The sequence below is a fragment of the Phoenix dactylifera genome, unplaced genomic scaffold, assembly GCF_009389715.1.
Source record: "Phoenix dactylifera cultivar Barhee BC4 unplaced genomic scaffold, palm_55x_up_171113_PBpolish2nd_filt_p 001099F, whole genome shotgun sequence".
In the NCBI taxonomy this organism is placed as follows: domain Eukaryota; kingdom Viridiplantae; phylum Streptophyta; class Magnoliopsida; order Arecales; family Arecaceae; genus Phoenix; species Phoenix dactylifera.
This window is the reverse complement of record NW_024068445.1, coordinates 126,863-148,424: the sequence shown is the minus strand read 5'-3', so window position 1 is coordinate 148,424 and position 21,562 is coordinate 126,863. Positions and strand designations below refer to the sequence as shown.

At 36.5% G+C, this 21,562-nt stretch overlaps 2 protein-coding genes across 2 annotated transcripts; both read left to right on the top strand.

The window, feature by feature from the left end:
• Positions 1-3,368: 3,368 nt before the first annotated feature.
• On the top strand, positions 3,369-9,454 carry LOC120107979 (transcription initiation factor TFIID subunit 1-like). The gene is made up of 4 exons (XM_039121506.1): positions 3,369-3,428; positions 6,421-6,489; positions 6,573-7,559; positions 8,856-9,454. Exons 1-4 carry the CDS (start codon positions 3,369-3,371, stop codon positions 8,958-8,960), a joined length of 1,221 nt encoding a protein of 406 aa, XP_038977434.1. The 3' UTR covers positions 8,961-9,454.
• Positions 9,455-14,665: 5,211 nt separating this feature from the next.
• LOC103718981 (ADP-ribosylation factor 2-like) lies at positions 14,666-21,356 on the top strand. The gene is made up of 7 exons (XM_008808015.4): positions 14,666-14,787; positions 15,291-15,447; positions 18,027-18,097; positions 18,477-18,596; positions 19,990-20,108; positions 20,754-20,835; positions 21,087-21,356. The coding sequence occupies exons 2-7, from the start codon at positions 15,300-15,302 to the stop codon at positions 21,090-21,092; spliced, it is 546 nt and encodes a 181-aa protein (XP_008806237.1). The 5' UTR covers positions 14,666-14,787; positions 15,291-15,299; the 3' UTR covers positions 21,093-21,356.
• Positions 21,357-21,562: the final 206 nt, after the last annotated feature.

The window sequence follows — 21,562 nt, the reverse complement described above, 5'->3', positions numbered from 1 at the left end:
ACACTTCAGGGTATAAGTACTCTCGGATCTCTCGCTGAAGCTGTAGCTCTGAGAGGTGTCCTCTTGTTGATAAACTAGCTGATAGAACAACCATGAAGGGGCCACCGGAAGATGCTCCGGGCTGCGTAGGATGGTTGCCATCAGAAGATGCCTTAGACGCACCATGTCCATATTCGTATCCTTATGGATCATAGGCTGCCTATGGTTGCGGGTAATAGATTCCAATATACGACTCCAAACCTGATACATCTATGGATCTTACTTTACGTGCGAGTATTTGTAGCTGCATCATGTTCTGAATGACCTTGAGGAGCCTATCTTCTATATGCAATCGGATCCTCGCGGGCTCCATCAGATCGTGCACTGTAGTCCCTATCCTGGGTAGTATGCGTAAATTCGGACTCACCAGTGAATCGAAGATCACCCTGCAGCTGTCTTATAAACAGTGGTCTCATGCCCTCTACTCCATCTATGGCCAGCAGATCCATGACCACCAAAACTGCTGCTCCTAGTCTCTGAATCTCTAAATCTGAGTGAATTGATTCCTCGACACTTTCCATTGGGGCTGCATGTGCTTTTTGTTTTTCTTTTTTGGCGTGCTGGATAGCTGCTTTCTTAGCCTTCGTGCCACTCGCTGCCTGCTTACCCTTTGTACCTACTCGAGGAGACGTCTGTGAGAGTTCTGGATCGCTAGCCGCTTAAGATTTTTTGCGGACAAACCAAAATGAATCCACCATTCAGTTGCAAAAACATTGAAAAAAATTACATATAAGATAGTACGATATTAGTAACCATCTAACGCCAGGTAAATGTCCGCTTGATGTGTAATATACCTGGATTTAATCATTGGGCATAAGTGACATTATGCCAGACCCCTCAAAAGAAAGAGTGAAACACTTTTTATTTAAATGAAAATATCAGTTCTTACCATAAAAATGAAAATATCAGAAAAGAGATTTTAACAAGTGTCATGATGACTGATGCTGGTTCCAATGCTGTCCGACTTTGTCTGACAAGGATATAACCTGAAACCATGGATGATAGAAAACATACCATCAACTAGATCCAATGAGACACATATACGGGGTTTATGGTGTCAAATACGAGCAGAATTTTGAGGTAAACATCTAAAATTGATGAGTTAAAAGATACCCTAGTTGACGAGAAAGAAAATAGATAATGGTTAGAGGTTTAGAAAGGTATAGTAAGGTGAAGAGGGTAAATGTAGAGGTGAAGGAAGGCTTACAACTAGGTGCAAAACCAGTAGGCAAAGCAAGGATTGAAATCCTGTGGGACAGGGTCATCCCAGTCATTCTGTTGAACGAGATGTGCATCCTAACACTTAGGATGGTGGATATCTTGTTCCATCTCGACGCTTGAGATGGTGTCTTCTCCCAACACTGGGGGAGCTGGCATGTTGTGCTGTCCCACTAGGACTTAAATCCTTGAGGCAAGTGAACCCAATACTGGGACTTCTTACCTAAAATGGGGGTCTTCTTACCTAAGAGTAGATTGCTAATGCTTTCAATATCTCAAGATTTTTTTTTAAGAAAAGGATTTGCTGGGTTTAGCATGAAAGTGTTTCCACCAAGGTGTTAAATCCCAATACTGGGACTTTTTTTGGTCTGGGGCAGGTCAAGGGACAATATTGTCTCATCACCCTTGGATGCTTTGGCATCCTAGTGAATCACTTGAACACTAAATTTTTATTTATTTTATTTTGATTTTTTCATTAATTTTTATTTTTAATGAATGTTTAGAAGATTGTCATAGTTTTTTGTCTTATTTTAGGACTAGGTAGATTTCTTAGTTCGCATGATTGGGTCAATCCGTTAATGCCATCAGTAACCAGTGCTTTGACAAAATTTTAAAAAAAATTACCTTGAGCTCTTCCTTTTTCATTCTTCCTCTCCTTTCTCTCTTCTCACTTTTCCTCTCTCTTGATCTGAGACAACAGGACATACAGCTTCAGTTTTGTTCTTCTCACCATGTCTCGGCTCTATCCCAGTCGATACTGATTGACCTGGTCACCAACCCAGTTTCCCCCATCTGGCACCTATTGGGACAGTCCATGATGCACTGATTCATGTTGGACCAAGTTCTCATAGTTTTCCTAGGACCTGATTTCTCACCGGTTCCATCTAGGATGGCCCACCGATGGACTGGGATCCTGATTGGTTCCCACTATATCTAGGAGAATTTTTACTCCATATCATCATCCTATGTGTGATACAGAAGAAATCTATGATGATCAGTCCAGTTACCAGGTAACCAAATGGATTGAGTGCAACTAGAATAGCAAACATATGCATTTGAGCTATCATCGCACTGCATTTCTGTATTAGTGTTGGATAATATATGATGGATGGAGTGAGAGCGTCACTATGAGTTCTTTGCTGTGCTATTTATTTTTGTATTGCTGTATGCACTGTTGTATGCGTGGCACTCATACGCTTACCTTATATTTGATTATCGATCACCTTCACACCTAGAAATAGAGTTACAAATATGTATATAATATTTTTTATACAATCCAAGATACGGCGTACCAGCCTGAACCGAGCAGTACGGGACATACCGTACCATACTGGTTTGGTACCGGTATTCGTACGGGTGGCATACCAAGTGTCGATACGGCAAAAAAAAATCCATAGTGTACCGTATCGATACTGTGCTAGTGTGGCACCGGTACGGGAGTTCGATACCGAGACGGCGAACCTTGATATAATCCATATATTGCAGTTGTCAGTGTATTTGATTAAAATATATAATTTTGCTTCAAGTATGGCACAGTTGAATGTGCATTTATGGAAGATCTACAAGTGTATTTTCCAGCTAGTACTCAAGTTATATTTGCTATCCATAAGTAATTCAGAATATGAGAGCTTTGCCTGTTGCCTATTCTGACTTGGTTGGGTAAATTATCATGCAGATGATGGGGGCTGATATAAAGAAGAAGAGAACTAAACTCAATGGAGTAGAAGTAGGTCATGGGTTCTCATTTAGATCCTGCAAATGCTGAGTGTACCAAGAAATCAACACTGTGGTTGGACAAATTGTTAGCACCCCAAATCCTGATGGTTCATTTACCTCAAAGGAGTTGATGACACAAAAACCTAAGGAGGTAAATCTTATCATTTACTAGGTAAAAGTGTCGGCATGCTTCTGGGCATTGGATTTATACTTGTAGACAAAAATGAATAGATCACTGTTATCGTCTTTTAGCAAAGTGGTGTCTGAATTGAATATCTGAAATTCTAAATGAGCAAACAACTGAACAACTAAATATTGCATGATTGCAGGTTGAAATTTTTTTGCTGAAAGGAGTTCTGTCTGGAAGGTAAAACCTAAAAAGGGTAATGGAGTGAATGGATGACGTATCTGGATTAGTAAATAAGAAAAGTGCTTCAGTTAAAGATGGACTTAAGGTATAGCATGACTTGTAAGTTTTAGATATGTCTAATTTTGCACTTGCACAATGCACGCATTACAATTTCATGTAGAAAAAGCATTTAAGGCTTCTGTAAAATTCTTGTTTCCACTTCCATGTTTTAGCATCAGCGATATCCAAAGAATTAGTCTTCTTATTGGTCTCATCTCCATTTGTAATGCAGCTTTTAAGAGATAAGGGATTAATATCCTTCTGAACCCAAAAACAATAAATTAGAAACCAACATTTTTTTTTTGTTACAAAGTTTTAATTCTTAATATATATTATATATGTATATATATATATATATGTATGGATATATGCATGTATATATGTGTATGTATGTATTGACATATGCTTGTCTGTATGTGTATGTGTGTATTTGTGCCTCGCTTCGCCAAGGAGCACACTGCACTTTGGGCCTAGGATCCAAGAGGACACCTTACCATGCCTTGAGCCTTTGACAACTGTCAAACAACAAATAGTGCAGAACCTTAGTATGATTAACCATGTCAAATTTCTGCTTAATAGTAAAAAACTGCATTCATATGTTCAAGATAAATCAAATTCATTAGCATAAAGTAGTTAATTAGTCTTTGCTATCAATTCTAGTGAAATAGAATAATTCAGCAATTCTGGTTTTGAATCTTTTTACGAAGGTTCTTTGTCTCAAGAACAGATCCTTTACCGATATCTTACCGGTACAATTCAACATGACACATGGCACACCCTAATATTATGATGCATATAGTTCCTCAACAGCTTGAAATGAATTCTACACGGCCTAAAATATTTGTGTATTCCACAAGGCCTAAATTTCTACATATAAAAATTGATGTGTTGTGGAGCCTTTTGCTTAGCGTTGAAACCTCCCATTCACATTAGTTCGGATGATAGTCTATTTGGAACAACTTGATGCATAATCAAGGGCCTAGTGCAATTTTTTATACATTACCATTCTTGGCCTTGTTGATCACAACCAATGGTATACTTTTGCATTTTTCAACCCCCAGATCAAAGCTCAAAGCATTTGGTAAAATCCTTTTTTTACATCTGATGTGTGTTTAAAGACATATGTAAGTATATACATATCTATAAATAAATTATCAATTTATCAACACAAGTAAAATATTAAAAGCATTAAAATCATACTTCTAATACAAAACATATCAATTTAGCAAATGTTGGTTATCATAACTGATTATCTAGTTCTCATGGGCATGAGAAGAAGAAGTATAAGAAGAAGAAGAAGAAGAAGAAGAAAACTAGGGGTAATACATCCTGTTTCTGTTCATGATGGGGCAGAAAGGACAATAGCAGCTGCAACAGCTAAAGAAGAAGAAGGTGTGGTCTGTTCCTCCCCCTTTTTGTGATGGCAAAGTCCAGTTCATATTCCTTCCCCTACAAGAGCACAATAGAGAGAGAGAGGAGAGAGAGAGAGAGAGAGAGAGAAGAAAATCAGGAAGAAAAATGAAGAGGAAAAACAAGGGGCTTACCAGATGGAAGAAGAAGAAAGCCTGCTGCCCTGCTTGGAACCGTAGATTTGTCTGCCTCTCTCTTTTCTGTGATAGTTCTGCCTCTCTCTTTCTGTGATAGTTCCCCCGCCCACCCCCCTTCCCTGCCCTTTATGGCCACATAAGCCCCAAAATCTCAATTGGCATAATATAATGGATGGCTGGGATTTGCACCCATGCTTTTCTTCATGGTGCAGAAAAGGAAGTGTGCAGCTTGCACCTTACACACGCCATTGACAACACAGGTTGTCAAATAATTTATGTTACAAATAACAGTATCTATGTGTATAAATAGTAACAACAATGCTCAAAAATATATGATAAACCTACAAAAAGTGATATAAATGTGCTTATATGCTGACAACTCATGTATGTGCACTATACCAGCATTGGGGGAGGCTCATGTACTTGAAGTTCTGCAGGCAGCTTGTGCACTATGGACTAGTTCAATTTGTAATTTTAATCCAATGCAGAATGGCAATTACCATGTCTATAAGTCTTGCATCAGATCTTAAATCGCTGGAAAAGCCAAATGCGAATTCGAAGAAGCCTTAAACAATCCAGTGGAATGTGGGTGGTCAGGCATTAAAACAGAAAGTGGGGAGATGGGCCTGCACCATTTTATGTCATCCTGAACCTAGGGCCGCAAAGGATCCAAGCTGCTCATGAGCAGCTCAGAATCAGCTAAATGGTGGCTTGGTTTGGGCTCAGCTTAGCTAGAAGACAAGCGGAGCACTAATAGATTTTAGGGCTTGGCTCATAAAAGCGCTGGGCCTGAAAACTAGAGGACTGAAAATATATGGGAAGCTTGGCTTGGCTTGATAAAAGCTCGGCTCAGAACTTACAGGAGCCAATCTTGAACAGCATATGCTAAGCTTGACTCAAGTTTGAGCCAAGCTCAAGCAGCTTGTTTAGCCTGATACTTGGTTTAGTTCAGCTCATTTGCACCCTTACCTGTACCATATATATATATCAAAAGTTGAAATAATACCCTTTGGTTTAGGAGTGTAGAAATTGATACATGGTAGCATCGGCTGTGTAGAGGTACCTATCCCTGTAACGCACCAACAATCTATGAGCAATATTATATAAAATGAACAAACCCGCATTATAGTCCTACTAAAAATAACATAACTAGAAGGCTAAGAGGGACAACAAGGCCTTAATTTTGTTATCTTCAATCATGGCAGTGAAAAGCATGGGTCATTTTCAGTTATATTCCAGCAAAAGCATGTACTTATCTAATATAGGGTTTACCAACCATGCATGTGTGTTTTGGCTCTTACATACAAATTCATCTAATGATAGCCAATTTTTTATTCTAAAGTACAATTTTACTAACTATTTTTTCAGTTTGAAAAATTGGTCAGAGCAGTGATAAAGTTTTTTTTGCTTTACATAATTGTGGATTACCACTTGGTAGTTTTCAGTTAGCTCTTTCCATAATATTTTAACCTTCTCTCTATGCTGAATTAGGTTTTCAAGGAAAAGAAACAGCATGACAAACCAGTGAGAGAAAATTTTGTGTGTGGAGCATGTGGGCAGGTGAGTAATATATCGTATGCAAGTTTGCATCTAGAAATGGATTGTCTGTCTTTGCAGTGACTGACAATTTTGTGATTGACCAGCTTGGACACATGCGGACCAACAAGAACTGCCCTAAATATGGAGAAGATGCAGAAACTTCAGAACTAGAAAGTGTGTCAGGAAAATCTAATCTTCCTGATGCTGCAACTCAGCTCCAAGTGAAAACTCCAAACAAGAAGTTGGTGCCTAAAATGCTTGCAAAAGTGGCAGATGCAGAAGTACCAGAAAGTGTTGAAAGGGCAGGACTGAAGTTGCCGACAAAGATTCTCCCGGTGAAGTTCAAATGCGGCCCAGCTGAAAAGCCTTGTGAGAAAAACTTGTCAGGGATTCATACTTCTGATAAACAGATTGTAGATGCAGAGGGGGCGAATAAACCATCAGGAAAGATCAATAAAATAATAATATCTAATAAGTCGAATTCTGGTGATGTTCAGAATGAAATTCAGAAATCCTCTGTTCTTATACGCCTTCCTGTTGACACAGAAAAAGAACAATCACGCAAGAAAATCATCATCAAACAGCCGAAAGTTAATACTAACGTGGAGCAAGTTAATTCTGCCACTGACACTGGAATTGATCACGATTTCAGAAAAATAAAGAAAATTACTGAGTTATCGAGTTTTGAGAAGAAGAAAAATCAGGAGAGCCAGTGGTTCACCGAAGAGACAAGTAAGAGAAATCTCATCTATGACAGGAGATTATGGGATGAGGAAGAGAAAAGAAAAACCAAGGAGAGGATAGTGGAAGAGAAAACTAGTAGGATGCTTCAGGAGGAAAGAAGGATGCAAGAAGAACACAGATTATTTGAGGCCAGAAGATATCCAGAAGCATTCAGGAGGGAGGAAAGGACAAAGAAGAAGAAGAAAAAGAAAAAACATGATTTCAGAGATGAATACTTACTGGATCATAGGCCATACAGAAACGACAGAAGGATACCTGAAAGGGATCGAGCTGCAAAGAGGCGACCGATGGCCGATGCTGATCAGACAGAATATGCACCATTAACAAAGCGTCGTAGGGGAGGAGAGGTAAAACTATAAATGAAATGAATTGAAATTACCAGTTGTCATATTCTTGATGGCTGTGTCATTTAATTGGCCCCATTTGACTAATTGTTACCCTCTTAGCTAGCATCGCTTTCAATAAACATTTTGCATGCTTGTGTGGAATCTGCAAGCAATTTATACGCTACATATGTCCACAATCACAAAAAGAAAAATGTCAACATTTAGCATAGCAGCAATAGTAATAATTTACTCTGGTTTTAAGAGAGTTCGTAAACTTTGGTGTTATCTAACAAACTTTCACATTAATTGATGTCTATAAGTGACTATGCAGAGACTATCAATCAACTATGTTGGTTAATAGATTGATTGGCCCATTTAAGAATTCATAGATTTAGGATGGTAGAACATATTAAAAAAGTAAAGAACTAATAACTTTGAACGGTATCCCAAAAAAATTAAACTTTGACATGTAAAATAAGTATCATTCAACAGCGTCAACCATTTTTTGACTTCTAGTTTTCACTGCAAAATTTATAAATCAAGTAATTTATATTTAGGATGTAGTATCTAGTATACTGGGGAGGGTCTTGGTTTGTTTTGAATGCATGGCCAATTTTAAGGCCTAGGTTTTGATTCTCTCATTACCAGAGTTGTTTCGAGTTTGGACATAAGCTTCCAAGGTAAAGTGAGTAGTCAGTCACATCCTGTGTCTTGTTAATTTTAAAAATATGATTTTTTTCAATGAAAAAATACATTAATGATCCAGCAAGTATGTCTTTTATGATCTGATGAAACCTTATGATCTGCTAAAAGACTCTAACAGCAAATGCACTCTTGCCACTTCATCTGAAAATTGAATCTTGATTTTCAAGTGAGTTCTTGTCATCAGAATCTGATATTGAGGTTAAAGTAATGGTGGCACCTTTAATGCGAATTAAGTAATTAGTGCTTATCTAGAAAAAAAGAAAACCTCAATTGCTTACCTTTTTCCGATCTAATTTCCTGAAAAATGGTATGTATTTTTTTTCTGCTTGTTTATATCCAACCATTTTGCTGAAAATTGGATTTACTATACCTATACGCTAAGCTTGTATGTCCGGCTCTTCCCTTATGGTTTTATATTTGTTTCTCTTATATGTTGTGAGGAAAGCTTTGGAAAAGCTTGCAGTAACACCAGCAGTTGTCTTTAGGAATTATTGCTGAATAAGGATTCATAATGCTGAGTTGGTGCTAGTCTTGATATTTATTTTTATAGTTCTCTTCATTTGTACAAGCTTTGTTTAGAATCCGTAGTATGATTGCTGGATTCCTCCACAGGTTGAGTTATCTAACATATTGGAGAGCATACTCGATAGCTTGAAGGAAACTATCGAAATATCGTATCTTTTTTCTCAAACCGGTAACGAAGAAAGAAGCCCCTGACTACCTTGACATCATAAAGCGCCCAATGGACCTCTCCACGATCAGAGAGAAGGTAAGAAACATGGAGTACAAGAGCCGGGAGGACTTCAGGCATGATGTTTGGCAGATCGCTTATAATGCCCACAAGTACAATGATGGTCGAAACCCAGGCATTCCTCCACTTGCTGACCAGCTCTTGGAACTCTGCGATTACCACCTGGAACAGAAGCATCACATGTTAAGCGATGCTGAGGCTGGAATTGAGTTCAGGGATATGTAGAAATAACTCGTGTGATCATCTCACCTGAGGCCAATGTGAGCACCTCTGGGTAGAAGAAATTGTTATATGATAAATTTGGAATGGAATTAGATTCTTCTGTATTATATGGTTTTTTTTTTGGTAAACCGGGCGCCTCATTACACAGGAATATGAGTATGCCTCGAGCTGTCAGAATACAAAACATGAGCTAGGCCCTGTGGAATGGAATCAGTGTCATCCTATAGGATGCATTATATGGTCTTTAGCGCAAACATTTTTACTGGTCCATGATGTGCCTGGGGGAGTAAATTTTTTCCGTTCCATTGTACAGAGAGAGGGTTCAGTATTCTGTAATTCAAAATGTCTGTAAAACAATTACAAAATAGTTTAAAGATTTGAAATTTACCCAGCAACACTGGAGAATCTTATGGCGGATCTGTGTTTTGTTCCATGGCCTGGGGTTCTGAGCATTTGGAGATGTTCAACTCCAGAAACTCTAATTAGATCCTCCCATCTTATGGTGATTTGGTGCTCTGTGATCCTACGTTCTTCTTTTCTTTTTCTTTTTTTTTTTTCTTTTTTTCCTTTCTTTGGTGAATCGGAAATCTTAAGTAATTCGAATACATAGATATCCTCTAAAATCAAAATGTATGAAGCTCTGGAAATCGAGCAATTGTCACCGGAGTGAGAAAGGTTCAAGAAATTTAAATCAGGTGGGAGATATCTGTGAAAGTCATTGCCTTGACTACTGTGTTGTGAGTGATTAAATGGTTTGATCTTTCTTTTGAACCTTCTGTTGAGCTCTACTCTACTCGCATTTCTTTGGAAGGGGGCTGAAGAAATGTCTCCACCTGCTGCCAATAATTCTTCTTTGAAGGTCTACCAGACGACTTGATTCTCCCCTTGGTTCATTTAAGCAACTTATTGTGAGGTCTCCTTGCTAAGAACTTCCTGCTTGCGATCATAGGGTGGTTTTTTTGTTTAACAATAAGACCTAGATGATTATAGCTTATGAGTTTACATCCATCCTTGGTTGGGTATAGTTTCCTTCCTTTTTCTTCCTTGTAATTGTTACCCAAATTCATGCAAGTGTGTCAAGTAGACCTGATTTAGTGGGTACAAATCTTATTTTTGCATCTGGGAAAAAATGATGAAGCCTGTAATGATTGAGGAGTATGTTTGGATGTTGAGGAGGTTTAATACATGATTTTTAGTTTTTATTGGAAAGATATATTTTTTAGGAAGCTCGTCCTAACCTCAGTATTCCTTGTTAGCTAATTTTATGAGCAATGGATCAAATTAATCTACATATGGGTAAAGACAATAAATATTAATTTATATCATACTATATTACTAGTTAGAGAGTAGTTTGCCAATAGATATATTATAATATTGTAATCTAGTTTATCACAAGGATGAACGCCATAAATTGCAATATATATATATAATATTATTGTGACATTATATATATATATATATATATATATATATATAATATAATATATTATTGTGACATTATATAATATTATATCACTAATCACATCATACAACTCGTGACTAAACTGTTGTTATAATAATTCATTAATATAGCATGTAAATGTGTTCTATATATTGCTATGTTACTGTAATACCATATATGATCACCTTACACACCATATTATTGTTATTATGAAGTCGTGAAATATATAATTTATAATATTACAGTATAATATATATAATAACACTTTAGATGGAAGAGGGTGAGAGTAATACTTTTCTATCATTCAATCCTAAATAAAGATGAAATTGAAAAATGGCTCCCAGGTGGAGAATGAGACCTGGCTCCCCTACGTCTATGTACACCGGAATTAAGCTCGTGTGATAGGGTTAAAGTTCTCAACTAGATCAAGGCTCATAAATAGCATTTGGTATTTTATCTCAAATAAAGTCAGGATAAAGGTTCTTTAAGCCGTTCCGGATGGGGCTGTAAGGTTACTTGAAAGAAGATTATATACTCTATTGAGTTGTAGTATTCTTATCTCTCGCAGGATGCGAATAAAAAAAGTAAAAGAACAGTTGATGCGTAACCATAGTGGGATGGCCTGCATTGTGTTACAGGGCCCTAAGAATTAGATAGCTTAGGGTTTATTTCCTGCTCTCTTTCCCATCCAGAGAGAGATCAGCATGCTAAGGAAACTTGTTTGCTGTCAGAGAATAGAAACAAGTCCTGTAGCTTAGGTTGGTGGAGATGCGTGGGTGTACCACCAGCATCGGATTAGCTAGAAATGGAATAATGAAAGGGTGAAGATGAGAGTAGCATAGAAATGGATGCCTTGACCTTGAAGGACTTTTACTATCATCATATTGCCTCATTGAAAGAATAAAAAATACGAGGCTTGGATCAAAATACTCTACTACTACTTCTATTAGTAAATTAAAGTTTTACTAAGAAACCAAATGCAAGAAATTTAAAGATAAAGGTAAAAGCAAGGGTAACTTAAAGATAAACTAGCCTCATTAATCAACCAAAGGATCCACAATTTTGATTGCATTCTCTTATGTTTATTAGAAGACAAATGATGTGATAATTGTCATCTTTCAGCATTAATAGCCTACATCTGGTTTCCACTCTTGATAATGTTGGTAACTAATGTCAACTGGTCTATACTACCCACATTTGTCATAACAACTTGTCACGCCACCAACCCGAGATCGCGAGCCCGAGATCGTGACAATTGTCGCACACTCATAGAAAACTCTCCCCATGAGCATGCAAGGCATCTCATCATGATATCATAAATATGCAGCAAAACAATTTAACTAATAATATGCAAAGTTTATTTATTAACTATCTCAACTTACAATGTCTCACAATTTCAATATTAATCTAAGGTAATATATTAGTTTAAATAAACTCTAATCAAAGGTAACTTGTGCTACAGTTCTTCTAATCGCTCTCCTATATTGAAAATTTGGATAGGCTAGTTCTCTAATTAAATCTATAAAAAAAATCATATAATGAGCTAAATAACCCAGTAAGCAATGAACATTTTAGCTAGATAAATTAGAAAATCAAATAGATAATAATATGCAGAGAATAAGCATATGTGCAATACTATTATACAAATCAAATATTAGATTATGTTCGTACATTCAAATTCTTTCAAATACTCATTATTGATCCTAAGCTATGACCACATGTTTCCTATGGTAGGGTCATAACACCAACCAATCATCTTGCGGTGAGCGGCACAGCATCTTGCAGCAAAGTCTTTCAAGACCACTAGTCTATTGGCAATATATAATCATTTTGGACACGACCTTCAGGACAAATCATGTGCCAATGTATTAGCCCCCATTGGTGGGGTCCTTAACATAACCAGATCGAAATTCATATAGTTCTAAATTTTATATTCAAGTTCTAAAATCATGAGGTATCAAAATCAATTGATCAAATCAATAATAAGATCATATATCATCGTAACCTTCTAAAATAATGTATTGCATAATAATATACTATGCATCAAATTCATACATCATGAATAATACCACTTAAATATTATGAATATAATAATTTAATGATTGCTGATAATTTAAAAAAATGAAACATTACTTACATTAAATTCAATTTTCCCAAAATCCAAATATCATTCATGAATTAATTTCTTTCAAATCATCAAATTCAACTAACAGCCAAGAACTATGGCCACATCTTTCCTGTGGTTGGGTCATAACACCGATTAATCTTCTTACGGTGAACTGCACATCAACTTGCAGCAAAGTCCTTCAGGACTGCTGGTCTACTGGCGATATGTCACTAATTATCTTGGACACGACCTTCAGAAAAAATCATATGCCAATGTAGTAGCCCCCATTAGCGGGGTCCTTAACATAGTCCGGCTAAGAGTCCAAATCTATTTCGATTCAAAACCATAATCCGTAGCAAAACCAATTCGTTCAATCAAGAGTCATATAATATTCTAAGAAATGGCATATAACACCATGCATCAAATTCATAAATCAGAATAATTTAATTCAAAAAAATATTTAAAATTTGCCGATAAATCTAGAAAAAGGTTACATTACTTACCCCAACTAACAAATTCAATAAATTTCAAAAATTCTTCTTAGATCATATATTTAAAAATTATATTTTCAATCATAGTTTATCATAATTATTTCAAGAATAGATTCCTAATTTCAATACCCTTACAGAGCTGACCAAGTAGGAGTGTTCGACATCCTAGTCGTCCAATCAAGATGATTTCATCAAATCATGTTTGAACTAGGGCATAGATAGTTCAGCAGAGATCGGGACAATCAAATCTAACAATATTTGGCAAAGGCCAGGCTAGCCACACACCGCCCGACGACCCTAGATCGGGACCTTTCGCTAGGATCAATTTAAAATCACTATAAAAAGTCCATACTTCATTATGATCTCAGCAGCATATTTGGTACGCAATCATTGAATGTTAGCTTCCATAATGGTAATCTTCTAACCAATCACTATGCTCTCAATAAAATGCATCGTGTAAATGGTACGATCAAGCCCGCAAAATAGCACAATGACATAGTCAACATAATGGTATAATGGCAAAGTCCATTAAATGGCACAATGGCATAGTCAATAAAATGGCATAGTAGCACAGTCAATATATCAAGACCCTCATACATAGCCAAATATGTCATTCAGAATTTTAAATCTAAAACATATAATAGATGCACAATTGGTAAAACATATAACAAAGCTAAAGCTCTTCTACATAGATAAATATGTCATTCATAGTATGAACAAGCAACATTTCATGAACAAATTGTTTAAACATTATATGGCATTAAACATATTATATTTACTCATAGAACGAACCAGTAAACAACAATCATGAAAAAATTATTTTAACATTACATGGCATCAAACAAATTATAGTTACTCATAGTATGAACAAGCAAGCAACAATTCATAAAAAAATTATTTTATCATCATATGAAAAAATTCTTCTTAAATGATTTTTATCACATAGAATAAATAATTTATTACCATCCAAACATGCCCATCTAAAATAAATAATTAATAATAAAAAAATCAAAAAAAAATCTCTGGCTACCAAGTCAGCATAGAGGAGAAGAGGGGGTATCTTCTGTCTTCCTACATACATACATACACACACATACATACATACATACATACACACACATGATATTATATCATATTATAATACTCATTATAAAATAAGACGCTCTAATGACCTATATGTGCCCTCTAAATTATAAGATTTCCGAGTAAACATGTGTTCGATGAATGGAGCTAGCACCATTTAGCTAACAACATTTGCAAAAGAATAATAGACTATTAATATAAGACCGCGTCCGTATTGATTCTTGGCAGTCACGTGACGTTCGCTGGCTCGCATGTGCGCGCGGCGGCCTCAGCTAGACGCCGACTCCGCGATTCCCCGATTCGTCTAGTTCTCCAATCCCCCCCCCCCCCCCCCATTTCGTATTCCTCTCCCTCTATCTCAGTCTCTCTCCCGAGGAGAAGAAGAAGAAGAAGTAGGGACTCCCGTTCTCCTCGGCCCTGAATCCAAACCTAAAGCGATTGTTCTTCTGGTAATGCCGATCTCCAATTCCAAAGATCGTTGTCTGATCCTTTACTTTGTCTCATAACTTTGAATCGCCATCTTGGTTTCGCGTCACTTTTCGCATTCCTTTTTAGATCTTTGATTATTAGAGTTGCGTCGATCTTTCTCCTTGTTCAAGGCCTTGCATTGAATCGTTTAGATCTTCGATGATTTGATTCTCCTTGTTGTTGTTGATATTGGGTAGATGCTTCTTTTTTCCATTGGATCGAGAACTATTGTTCCTCTCTTCTTCTCTTCGATTCGATATGTTCGGGATCTGTTTGTGTGGATCTCGCTTTTGTTCCCAATTGGCTTCAACTCTTCTTCTTCGATTCGGATCTTGGTTTTACCTAACGACGTCGTAGGTCTTTGATTCGTAATCTTCTATTGCGATAGTTAATTCTTAGATCCCTGTACCTTAGATCTATTTTTAACAAAATTTCTCTATTTGATGGTTGACATTAAATCATGTGTACGGTTGTGTTATAACAGCTGAGAAACATGGGGCTTACCTTCACGAAGCTCTTTAGCCGCCTTTTTGCGAAGAAAGAGATGAGGATCTTGATGGTGGGGCTTGATGCCGCCGGTAAGACCACCATTCTCTACAAGCTCAAGCTTGGAGAGATTGTCACCACCATCCCCACTATCGGTGAGAATTCTATCCCCTTTCCTAAATTGTCTACTTTTTGACATTGCTTAATGGATCCTTTAACCTTGATAACCTTCCTTAGGTTTTTTATTGCTGAAAAAGTGAGAAAGAAATATAATTTAGTTTCTATTAGTTTGAGTTATTTAGATGGTTCATTCTAATCTTTCCAATGTTGGTTGTTGACTAAATTATAGTTTTCTTTTTAAGCGCACTGAATATCTCCTCTTTTATGTTTCGATTGTGGTGACGTTTGCTTAGTTGGGCTCTAAATTGAGTTTATTATGCGGCCTTTCACTTTTAAGAGGATTTGATAAACTGTATTCACTGTGTAGTTTTGAGGGAAGTCTGTGATTTCTAGTTGTTTAATGATTGAGCTTTTGTTTAAGCACCTTATTGTTTTGTTCACTGATTTACTGAAAAAAATCTAGTGCTGGTATTGTTTTGTTAAGCAAAGGCATATGTATTGTTACATTTTGTGTAGGGAACATAAGAAGACCAGACTAAAACTTCAATGATCTTTGGTAGTTATATTTCACATATGCCATTTGAGAATTAGCAAGTTATTTTGACTACAGGATCTTTGCCTACAGAAGTGACACCATGGAAGGTCTAATTATGATGAGCCACTTTCATGATGACCTCAGAGTTCAAATTAAGCAGCTTGTAGAGGCTGACTCCTAATAACTGTATACTTCATGTTCATTTGCACAAGTTGGGCCTGCATGCATAATTAAATTTTGAAACTGCGGCATGATTTAGATGACCTTGAAAGCTTTTTCTTGTGGTGCTGAGAAGAGTGAGAAGCAAGTTTGTCCCATGAGATGGACTTGCATTAAATTTCGAACTTTGCTCTGGGAACATTCATTTTCAAGGGTTGGTTATATATAGTTTTTTCATGCATCATACGATATGATAATTCAATATTTTTCTCAGAACCTCGTCAGTGATAGTATTGTTTTCCTAGGTTTGTGTCATCAAGTGTATAAATTCATCTCTTGCAGTACCATTGCTTTTTAGAATGTTGGTGCATTATTAGCCTGGAGATGATCTCCAGTGCAGAAAAGACGTCGGCCCTTTAACCTCATTTTTCCAGAATAATGGTGGAAGCACCACCAATTAGAATTTGTTGGATAAAGCACTTGTGAAACAACACAATTGAGGCTTGAACCTAGAATTTCTTACATATGGAGGAAGGTGCAATCACTGGACTATGGCCCAGTTTACTAAAGATTGGCCCTTTTATCTTGGAAAAATCTTTGATTGGGTCTTTAAAAAGGGCTCTGAAAAGCTAATCCATAGGCCTACCTTTTGCTGTTTCTTAAAATCTGATGGATAAAAATGCTATTTTTGTGATTTAAGATTTCTGGAGGATAACCCAACTAACCAGGACAACTAGATATGCTGTCATTCTGTCTTAAATAGTAGGAATAGTTTTAGATTGTGCAGTATATATCTTTCTATTTAATAAGAATCATTAAAGAATTCAACTTCTTGATTTATTAAGACCACACCCTTCTTAGTCATAAAGGTAGTGGATCTTATGCAGCCCAAGCTGTAGCAAATTTTTGCAGCTTGGGTACATGATGCATTTGTGTTGGCTAAAATGAGCTGGTTGTAATTTTCTTGCCATTAGAAATGAACTAGGTGATGCCAAGAAGTGCGTAGCAAAAGAAAAAAGATTTTCCATGCATCCTGGTGGTAATAAGGTAATATTTGGTTGACCCTAGGGAAGTTAAGAAAATCAAAGAGGCCAAAGTGGCCATTCTCTTTTTTTACTTCTCTTCCCGCCCCTTCTCCTTGTCATTATTTTCCTTGCTGTGGCATTTTTCAAATACTAGATTGGAGCTGTTTTTTATAAATCTGATTGCGGATTTCAAATCTCTTCTTTTACCTCTACTATAAGTTGTAGTTTGCTCTGACCTGGAATCAGATTTAAATTGTCATCCTTTTTCCCTGTAGAGGCCTTCTAGGAGTCCCAATATTCTAATTTGGCATCTCAGTTCTCTAAATGCCATTAAGCTTCTGTGACATTAAAATTATGAAGACTTTAAGAATTAAAATGGTAGTTGGTGCAACTGCTTCTTGGCATGCCACACTGACATGGTGCCTGCTATGTGCCAGCCCTCAGCACGCCACTTTCCTAGGGTGCAAGCCCTGGCATGGCACTGGACAGCTAAACTTGATTTTTTTTTTTCAATTTTTAATTTGCCAACCGAGAAAACACATTTTGAATTTCTCAGCATGGCATCCAAAAATATGAAGTTTACTTGGATTATTCTCAAAATTGCTTTTGTATAGCTCTCCATGAGGAAAACATGAAAACAATTGGAGGATCTATCATGTTGCTGCAGCTTCAGATGGTGTAGATGGAGTTTGGGAATGTAGTCGTATACAAATTCTTTAGGGGTGGAGGGTTTGGGTTGGGGAAGGGTGGGTTATTCTGTATTTGTTTTTGTAAGCTGGGAGCACTTTCTCACTCTCACTGACTGGCTTTTGATATGTAACAAAGTCAGCAACTGCATATGCTTATAGGATACATTTAATATTTACAGGAATTATTGTTTTGGCTTTTAATGCAGGATTTAATGTGGAGACTGTGGAATACAAGAATATTAGCTTCACTGTGTGGGATGTTGGTGGTCAGGACAAGGTACTGCAGTATGTATAGCAGTGTTTTTATGATTTTTGTCGCATGGTTAGCATTAACTACTTAATAGGTGGTCAAATATTATGATTTTTCCTAAAAAAATCTATTTTCAGTGTACTTGTTCTATGTATACTGTTACATGGAGGAACATCCTGGCATGAGTAATTTCATGTTTTTCCATGTACTATATCCACCAGTATTCCATTAACATTCTGGGAAATAAGAAAAAATTAGCATCATTTGATAACATCATTGCTTTATTATAAATGTTTACCCATCTTTTCTTTGGCAATTTTGTTATCATTATGATGGCTGGAAGAATATCAGATATTCTATTACCATCTGACTGATTTTATGGTGATGTGGATATGATGGAAAACAGATCAGACCATTGTGGAGGCATTACTTCCAGAACACGCAGGGCCTTATTTTTGTTATTGACAGCAATGACAGAGATCGTATTGTTGAGGCAAGAGATGAGCTTCACAGGATGCTAAATGAGGTAACTTCTTTCCTTGTGAAAGCACTTCATAATACCTTCCATGACGATGCCCTAAAATCCAACAGGTTTATATACAAATATAAATGTAGACAACACGTACACAATATGTTGTGTGCTTTAAAATTTAGTATGAGCACCAAAAGAAAGTTTAGTACCAAAATATAATTTATTTATAACATGATTTACCGTACCGGCCTAAATCGGACAATATATGGAGGTACCATACCGGTTTGGTTCTAATACCGGTACAGGTGATGTACCAATACTTGGTATGTTATGTTGAGAAGACTCCATACCATATCATACCGATACTGTACTAGTGTAGCACTGTTATGGGGTTTGGTACCGAAACGGCGAATCTTGGTTTACATGTTTGATTTTGAAGGAATATTTATAATATGACCATGGATGATGATGCAGCTTATAAAATATTTCTAAGAGAAATATTTCTAACAGAAGCCAGTCTCTGTTTGTAATAATCACTTTATGCAACATAGTTAAAAGTTTCATGCTTGATTGAATTTTTTTGGGTAACTAGAGATTATTGTGACTACACTTGATCAAATTGGTCATAACTGGATGTGACAGATTTTTGTCATTAGCTCAAATAAAATGGAAGAAGACCTCAACTAGTGGAAAAAATAGGTGAGCATAGTTGATTGTGATACAACTTGATGCCATAAATATATCTTACAGGTTGTCCTCTGATTTACATCTGACAGATTTATGTGTTATATTTGTTGACAACACTTCGTTAATTAAATGAAGCTTTTTGAGTAAATTGTTTCATGATGAGTAATCAGTGGTTGTTGAATTTTTCTTTGTAACTTAATGTAAGTGGTTAAAGTCATTACTCATTATTCTTGTCACCAATTTTTAGCACGATAATTTAAGAAACTTTTGGTTTTAGTGGATTGATATACTTAACTAAAATGCAACTTCCAAACATTTTTTTCTTTCAAGGAATTGAATTGTGAGCATTTTACTTTTACTAACATGTATTGATCACTGCTGCATGATGATGATTTGGTAGTGGCATGGAAAACTGAATCATTAACTGATTCATAATGGGCATGGAAAATGCCCAATTATAATTATTTATGGAGGCCTGAAAGTTGATATGCCTAGATAAAGCTGCATGCATAGGATATGAAGTTTACTTTGTAATTTTTACTAGGTGTCAGGGAATGTTTTGTAAGATGCAGCTATGTAACAGATGATTTCTACAATGATCCACAAAACAGAGTATTCATTTTTTTAACTTAAAGTATTTAAGGCTATCTGCGCCCTTTTTTGCCTTTATTTTACAAATAAGATATCACGGGTCCACTTCTTGTCCAAGACTGACTGGATTTTCCTTGTGACTGACTTTGTATATGGTGGTAATATGCAGGATGAATTACGGGATGCTGTCTTGCTTGTTTTTGCAAACAAGCAAGATCTACCAAATGCAATGAATGCTGCTGAAATAACAGATAAGCTTGGTCTGCATTCCCTCCGTCAGCGACACTGGTAAAGCACCTAATTTTCTGTATATGGGAACATTTTTGTAAATATTGATTTTTTTCCCTGTTTGGGAGTAGTCTTCCAAATTAAAAGGACTGCGCTTGATCATTTTGGTGAGGTCTTAGCAAGGAGTATAATGATGATATTGAGTGGTACATTCAATATAAATAGATACCTAGCTGTATGCTGTATGCTGTATGCAGTCTTAGCTTATTGTGTCTGCATCTTTTGATTTTTGAATAAGATCTCAAGGAAGAAGGAGAAAAATGCCCTTGTATTATATGATTTAAATTTTAGTTCAATGTACAATTCACAGGGTTGAAATCTCTTCCTCTCCCTTTCTCCAACTGCCATCCTCTTATTTATCATCTTTTTTTTCCACATGAGTATCCATTTAGGTCACCTGTCATTCACACTCTTGACTTTATTTATTAGATGAGCTCTGTTCTGACCCTCCTAGTAACCTAAGAATTTTGTTTACTTCTCCTTTGAAGATAAATTTTTGCCTCTCTCTCTCTCTCTTATGAGCATGCACTTGTTTGTGCATGTACCTGTATCTATGCTGGCTCATGCATCATTTGTGTGCATTTTATAAGTTAATATGTGAGGGATCAGCTAGATAATGAGATTGATGAGAACCATTGATCTCAGGTACATTCAGAGCACCTGTGCTACATCTGGTGAAGGTTTGTATGAGGGGCTTGATTGGCTGTCCAACAACATCGCTAACAAGGTGCCATCTTCATTTCTTATTTTCCACTTTCCCTTTACTCTTTTGGATTAAGCTTGAGAATTTAAATTCTATTCTAGCACTTATACCTGCATCTGTTTATCTATGCATCCATGCAGTTTTGGGAGCTTTTAATATGTTTTTATTTGATTGATATTTGTTATTCATCATTTGATACTTTTCATACTTCCAAATTGAATCATGCACTGCAGTATGCTTTTGCATTAACACAATCCCTTTCTTGTCATTTACAGGCTTGAAAATTTCAAGGTGCTTGCAAAACATTCTTCCGTAGACAACATGATGGATTCTTTTGGGATTTTTAGATCTTCAAACTTCTGGATTGTTATTCCCGTGGTTTACCTTTTTTCCCTCAGTTTTCACATTTGAGCAAGTTTAGATTTAGCCATTGGAGTGACAGAAATTTGGACTCACCATTGAATGACTTCTGTTATGGTTTATGCCCCAATTATTGATAGAATGCTTCACTGTCTAAATTGTGATTTCTAGATGATTCTTGATTATCTCTCTTCCAAGATACACCGTCTTAATACCAAGCTCCCTACCAGTGTCATTTTGTCACTGAATTAGTACATCCAGTACAAGGCCGGTTTGGCATGCTGAATGTCGGTATGCTTTCTGTATTAAATATTGGTACCAAATTCGTACAGTACAGTATGTACTCCATACCGTCTAATTCAGTATGGTATAGCCTCCAGTGGTCTCATCA